Here is a 7,136-nt window from a genome sequence, read left to right on the forward strand (position 1 = left end):
TGAAAAATTTATTGTAATTTTGGAAAAGTCCACACAATTTCAGTCAACTACCACTACATAATTGTTTAATTTATTGCTGTCCAAAGAATTAGGTCTGTATGGAAGTGAGAAAAGGTGTATGGTGTGTATACGACTTTGAGCGTGACTATAATACCAACTTTGAAACTATTTGTAAAACATGTCTGTATGCGTGATAGATCGCCGTATTTAGTCGGATAAAAGTGATAAAAGCTACCTAATTGACCATAATAAGCGCAGCGTGACTCCGAGATAACTCCACGGTCACGGTCATTGATAGGGGCTGATATTACTGGGGATGAACACGCGACATGTTTATCTAATAACATAAACATAATACACGAGGCAAGCTTTTGTACTGAAAAATCATCCATTTTTAAATTGAGATGCCCAACAGCCGGGGCGCAGGCTATGAAAAATATAATTGAGTAACTTCTCCCTGGGGCTTCTCTCGCGTGGGAATTTCGGGATAAAAATGTTTTTAGTGTTAGTTTAGTTTTTTTTTTGTTATAGACGAATTAACAATTTATTAAGATAACTAAGAATACGTTTAATATAATTTATTAAAATAAATAGTTAACTCGACAGAGCATGTTAAGACATGTCTGTCTGTCTTTCTTTAATCTGAGCGTTTTACTTGTCATTTTCTTAGACGTTGAGCGTTGGATACCAGGGTCCATTCCAACTTTTTCGTCTCCACGTTATGTAAATTCTTCTTAACCTTTTTTATTCAATTCATTTTATATACAATTTTGCGTGAGTTATGTGTATGTACGTGCATGTTCAGGGTTCGTGTTGTGTGTTATCAAATGAACAATGTATGGTTTAAGGTGCTAGATATTATCCTGGATTACGTTGGCTATATGACGTCATTATAAATTCAATTTTCTGGATTATATACTCTAGGAATCAATACAAACTATTGATTTTTAAATACAACTAAATTTACACCCTATTAGTGCACAGACGCGAAATTAATTTTGACGTACCCAATAATACCAATTCAAAAACGCCATATTCATTCTATTTCCGCAATTAAATTGGAATTTTAACATATAAATCGATCTGAATGCACCCCACATCACCAATCACGAGTGACGGACAGACAGACGGACAAAAACAGGATATTGTCGCCACGTGGCTATAGTAGAACCGCCTAAATGAGTCCTCGCCCGCGGAGTACAAGGGGCGCGGGGGTACGACGACAAAGGGGACCGAGAGAGGTGCGGGCGGCGGGCGCATTCTTGTAAAAACTCAGTTCGCTCGCTACGCGGTTAGCGATCACACGTGTTGACAGTTGCGGACGCCTTGTGAAAGTTATACATGAGATTACATTCTCAAGATGAGTCGAAATGTTTTCGGACATAGAATTAATAGTCAGTGCAAACAAATGGCGTTTAACGTATATGAATATTTTAGAAAAAAGAAACTCGACCCAAATTCTGATGAATATAAACAAGATATACCTTTAAATAAAACTGTAGCAGAAGTTACTGGATTATCAGAAAAGACTGTATCTAGAATTGTACAACAAGGGAAAGCATTAAATGACAACGAGAGATTTAAATCACCAAGAAAACCAAAACAGGTTCGTAGAAAAAGAGTGGAAATAGACGATTTCACAAAAGGAGTGGTAAGAAGAAAAGTCACTCAGTTTTACACAATTTTCAAAAAAATACCTACTCTGAAAACTTTGAACGCTGTACTTAGAGAAGAGAATATATTACACTGCGGCAGGGAATATTTAAGGCTATTATTACATGATCTAGGTTTTAAATTTAAGAAATGCGGATCTAAAAGGAAACTCCTTATCGAACAGCCAAATATCACATCGTGGAGGTGGAAATACCTAAATACTATTAAAAAATATCGTAGAGAAAGAAGACATATTTTATACCTTGACGAAACTTATGTAAACGCGTCTCATAACGTTTCAAAATGTTGGCAATCAAAGGATGAACTTGGCGTTCTATCTCATATTGGTAAAGGGGACCGTTTGATCATCGTACATTGTGGAGGTCAAATTGGATTTGTAGACGGAGCCCTTGTGATATTCAAATCCAAATGTAAAACAGGTGATTATCACGATTCTATGAATTTCGCAAATTTCAGTAAATGGATAAATGAAAAGCTCATGCCTAATATACCGCAAAATTCTGTCATAGTAATGGACAACGCAGCTTATCATTCGGTTCGAGAAGAGAAAAAGCCAACTATGGCTTCTACCAAGCCAACTATGCAAGAATGGCTACGACGACATAACGTGCCTTTTGATGAAAAACTTAGAAAAGATGACTTATATAAATTAATTAAAAGCCATTTCGCAGAAGATATTTACAAAATTGACGAGGTATTGAAAAGAAACGGACACGAAGTATTGCGTTTGCCTCCATATCACCCAGACCTGAACCCCATTGAGTTGGTCTGGGGTGATATCAAAGGACAATTAGCACAAAAAAGTATCGACTCTAATTTGGACCAGAAAAAAGAAATATTAGAGAGATTATTTGCTGAATATCCCAAAGAGAAATGGGAGAATTGTGTTAAACACGTGATTAAAATCGAAGACGAATATTGCAAACATGATGGAGCACTAGATGAAGTTGTTGATTTTATTATTAATGTGCAAGACGATTCTGATGATTCTGATGATGGCTGTTTCGAAAGTGAAGAATCAAGTTCCAGTGATACTGATATTATGGACATAAGTGATTGATTTATAATTTTGATAAATTTTGCATAAATAAATATTACATACATAACTTTATTACCTTTTTTTACCTACATATCATACCTATATATCATAAAATCACATTTTTATCGAATTGTTTTGTATGAAAAATAAAAATTTGAAAATAACAATAATCGAAAAATGCTTATGCTATTTAATTCATGTACGTGGTCTCGTTGATACCATGGAGATATGGGATAACAAAAGGAACACGTTGTATAGTTTACAGTTGTTTCATTCAAATTTTGTATAGCCATTATTAATTTTTTAATAAAAATCTTCACCTGTTTGCCGCTAACCACTATGACTTCACATATCTCAAGAAATGTCCAGTAACATTTCGCCTCTTGTATTACACGCTACGCTCGACCGCCGCCCGCACCTCTTTCGTTCCCCTTCGTCGTCGTACCCCCGCGCCCCTTGTACTCCGCGGGCGAGGACTCATTTAGGCGGTTCTACTATAGTAATTTGGGGCACGAAGGGTCGTGTTATTATTATTTTGTTTGTTTGTGAGGACTTTATATTGAAATGCAATACAAAACAATGTACTTAAGATCTTAAGTTTAAATGTTTTTGTATTATTTCACAGCCGTTTATGTCCCATTATTGGGCAAAGGCCTCTCTCAACAATTTTCCATATTATTATGTTTTTTACTATACCTATATAATTATTTACTCGTAATAACTCCTGCTAACTCTATAGCAAAAATATATCCATAGCTTTTCGAGAAATACTATATAATTTAAAAACTCGCCGTGAAAAAATGCATGTGAATGTCTAATTTTTGAATAAATACTTTACTAATGTCTTGAACTTATTTTCATCCCCCGTCTTGAAAGAATAGACCCCGTATTTTGAGCCACATTATTTAAAAACATTAATCACTTCCAGGACCATTGTTTTCAATTGTCTAATGGAACTATTCTTAGGGTAATGCTTCGTGGTAGACATTTCTATTTTTGGCATTACTGTCCCGTTTCCTGTGACTGTCTACTCGAGAGTAATTTAATGTATGGCTAAATTAATTATGTTTTGCAAGTTTGTTTTTCAATCCAATTTCATCCCAACTAATATTATAAATGCGATAGTAAGTTTGTTCGTTTGTTTGTTACCTCTTCATGCATTATCTACTGGACCGATTGTTATGAAATTTGGTACTCAAATACGTCATCATCTCAGCTCTTTACTCTTACTGCTCTCTTCTTTTCTTTTATATGCCTTTATTCTTTAACGCCAACCATCTCTACTATATTTCATAATCGAGTCGATTCGCAGTGAGACGCAGCTAACCAATCACTGTGCGTCATTGTGACGCGACGATAACCACACCGCAATGTGATTGGTTCGCTGCGTCTCACTTCGAATCGATTCGATGGTGAGAAGTGAAATGCAAATCCGCACTTCGCCTTCGGTGCTGCTCTAGTACACGCACGACTTGTGACTTTAGTTATATCGTTTGCCCATCTCACACTGACACTTGACACTTCTTTCTTTTATCCTGGACAATTAACTAATAAACTATTCAGTAGCCAATTTTCATTGATTTTCAGTGCATAATTATCACTAGAATAAATCATAAAGTTTATTACTTCTCTTTTTTGAACTGTTGCCCGAAATAATAATGTAATGGTTTAAAATCTCCCGGAAACTACTACTGCAAGAATTTATGGTTAAAAAAAATGTAGTATGTGCTTTTACATCTTGTATTCTACCCGTATATAAAATTTCATCATATTCTTGTATTGAATTATCGGTTTTGCGTAAAAATGTAAGAAATATCCAGTCATTTTACAAAAAATCATAAATTATCACAACTTTCACATTATAATATTACTTAAAATTGAAGATACACTTATTCGTATTGTTAAGTTGGTTTTTAAGAATTAATCCGTTTTACGGCGAATTAATCCGCCAGACCTTCATAATTTCAATTATTTCTGACGTTAATTCCCGAGTGAAACCGATGGAGGACCCTAGTCTTAAAATAATGCTTCCTTCGTCTGGCTAAAAACCATATCCACATTATCATTTTCTTATATGATTTTATACCTTAGCGCTCTGATATTAGAGGCGGATTTAAGTGCAGTTAAATGTGGTATTTTTACTAATGAAGTGATAAATTCTGGAGATAGTCACTAAATTATGAGTGTCCGTGATAGTCTAATAGTAACAACACGAGTAGAAACTATAGTAGTGAACACATTGACAGTTATGCGTTACATCAGTGAACACGAGTCATGCAGGATATTGCAAACTAGCTTCGCCCCGGGGCTTCACTCCCGTGGGAAATTCGAGATAAAATTTACGATATGTATTATTCCAGGTTATGTTTTATCCGTGTACCAAATTTTATAACAATCGGTCCAGTAGATTTTGCGAGAACGAGTAACAAACATGCATATACACATAGATTCTCCGTGACTTTCCCATTTATAATATCAGTAGGATGTTAAGTGTTCTATTCTTTTTAATTTTTGTAATTTTTATCGAAGAAGATGAAGTAACGTATTTTATGTGTGCAATAGGAATGAATGTAATCAATGTTGTCAAGGGATTGTTAAAGATAGACTGTAGTACCTACATATTTCCTCAAAGCGCGCTCCAAGTTAGAATAATAAGCAAAATCTCTACAATGATGACGACCTCGGTGGCGCAGTGGTAAAGTGCTTGCCACTGAACCGAGAGGTCCCGGGTTCGATCCCCGGTCGGGTCATGATGGAAAACGATCTTTTTCTGATTGGCCCGGGTCTTGGATGTTTATATATATATATATTTGTTATAAAATATAGTATAGTTGAGTTAGTATCCCATAACACAAGTCTCGAACTTACTTTGGGGCTAGCTCAATATATGTGTGGTTTGTCCTCATTTAAAAAAACAAATGATGAATAGTATACATTTTTTAAATTACAGTATTTTTCGTTAAGTTTATTTTGATATAATTTAAGTGAGGTTTGACCTTGTTACTAACAGTGAATATTGTATATCAGTTGGTATACCATTTCACCTGCGCTTGTTGGCAGCTTGAAGGCACAGAACAGAAGCCACTCCTCATCAAGGGCTATTGAACGCAGACCACTTGTGATGCGAACTCAGGGCAAATACTGAAGCGGACACGAAAATGTGAACTACCAACTAGTGGCCAATCCCGGCTTCGTTCAGATAAAAACTATAGACCCAAACGTTCCTCAGAACTGATTTATCTATGGTGAAAACCCGTCCGACAGTTTTTGAGTTTATCGCGTTCATACAAACAGATAGACATGATAGGAGGACTTCCTTATAAGTATGGATAGGAGGTCAATGTGTCTCACGGCGGCAAATTGTGTCGGTTGTATTTTTCATACAAACTTTCACCCCCACTGATAGAAATCTCTGGTGAAAAACAAAAACACAAAAATTAATCAATATCGGTTCAGCGGTTTAGCTGTGAAATTGAAAGACAGATAGACTTGTACTTGTACATGGTACAAAACAGATGCTGTGCGCCTCTTTTAAACTTCCTTTTACCAACTACATTTTACCACCAACGCATCGAGTTTTGATGCGGTTCTGACTTGTATTTACGCAATTTATTCCCGAAAGTATATACATAGATACCCCCGTGAGAAGCCGGGCTAGTTTGCTATTATATAACAAATAGGTCAGAGTGAAAGCAAAGTCAACTGACTTTAATGAATTGAATATTGAATATATTGAATTCTGTAAACTTTGCATCTTAGAGGTATGACACGCGAGACTGGATGTGGACAGTGGTATTATGTCACGCTGAACCTGCATTAGCCTTGCTAAAGAAACAATAATTTGATATCGTGTCTATTAATGTGTGACGACCTCGGTGGTGCAGTGGTAAGGTTCTTGCCACTTAACCGAGAGGTCCCGGGTTCGATCCCCGGTCGGGTCATGATGGAAAATGATCTTTTTCTGATTGGCCCGGGTCTTGGATGTTTATCTATATATGTATTTGTTATAAAATATAGTATCGTTGAGTTAGTATCCCATAACACAAGTCTCGAACTTACTTTGGGGCTAGCTCAATCTGTGTGATTAGTCCTAATATATTTATTTATTTAATTATTAATAGTAATACATACGATATCACATTTTTGTTTCTTTAGCAAGGTGAATGCAGGTTCAGCGTGACATAATATTATAATAATTACTATTACTGTATGTCTATTACTAATACTCTGCTATTTCTATTATGTGGACACTGGAGGTCCCAGGTTTGATTCCCGGTCAAGACAAGATAGAAAACGATTTTTTTCAGATTGACCTGGGTCAAATGTTTATCTATATATGTATACTAGATCTTGCCCGGGGCTTCGCTGCCGTGGGACTTTTGAGATAAAATATAGCCTATTGCAATCTTGGATAATGTACCTT

The 7,136-nt window shown here is 35.8% G+C and overlaps 1 protein-coding gene across 1 annotated transcript; it reads left to right on the top strand.

Moving 5' to 3' along the window:
• Positions 1–834: 834 nt before the first annotated feature.
• LOC128675615 (uncharacterized) lies at positions 835–2,734 on the top strand. Its single transcript, XM_053755135.1, has 3 exons — positions 835–848; positions 1,438–1,606; positions 2,150–2,734. The coding sequence occupies exons 1-3, from the start codon at positions 835–837 to the stop codon at positions 2,732–2,734; spliced, it is 768 nt and encodes a 255-aa protein (XP_053611110.1).
• The last annotated feature ends 4,402 nt before the right edge of the window (positions 2,735–7,136 follow it).

This window comes from Plodia interpunctella, chromosome 14 (assembly GCF_027563975.2).
Source record: "Plodia interpunctella isolate USDA-ARS_2022_Savannah chromosome 14, ilPloInte3.2, whole genome shotgun sequence".
Lineage (NCBI taxonomy): Eukaryota > Metazoa > Arthropoda > Insecta > Lepidoptera > Pyralidae > Plodia > Plodia interpunctella.

Coding starts and splice junctions, on each gene's coding strand:
- LOC128675615 (XM_053755135.1), top strand. Junction 1,607..2,149: donor CACCAAGAAAACCAAAACAG/GTTCGTAGAAAA, acceptor ATAAATGAAAAG/CTCATGCCTAATATACCGCA.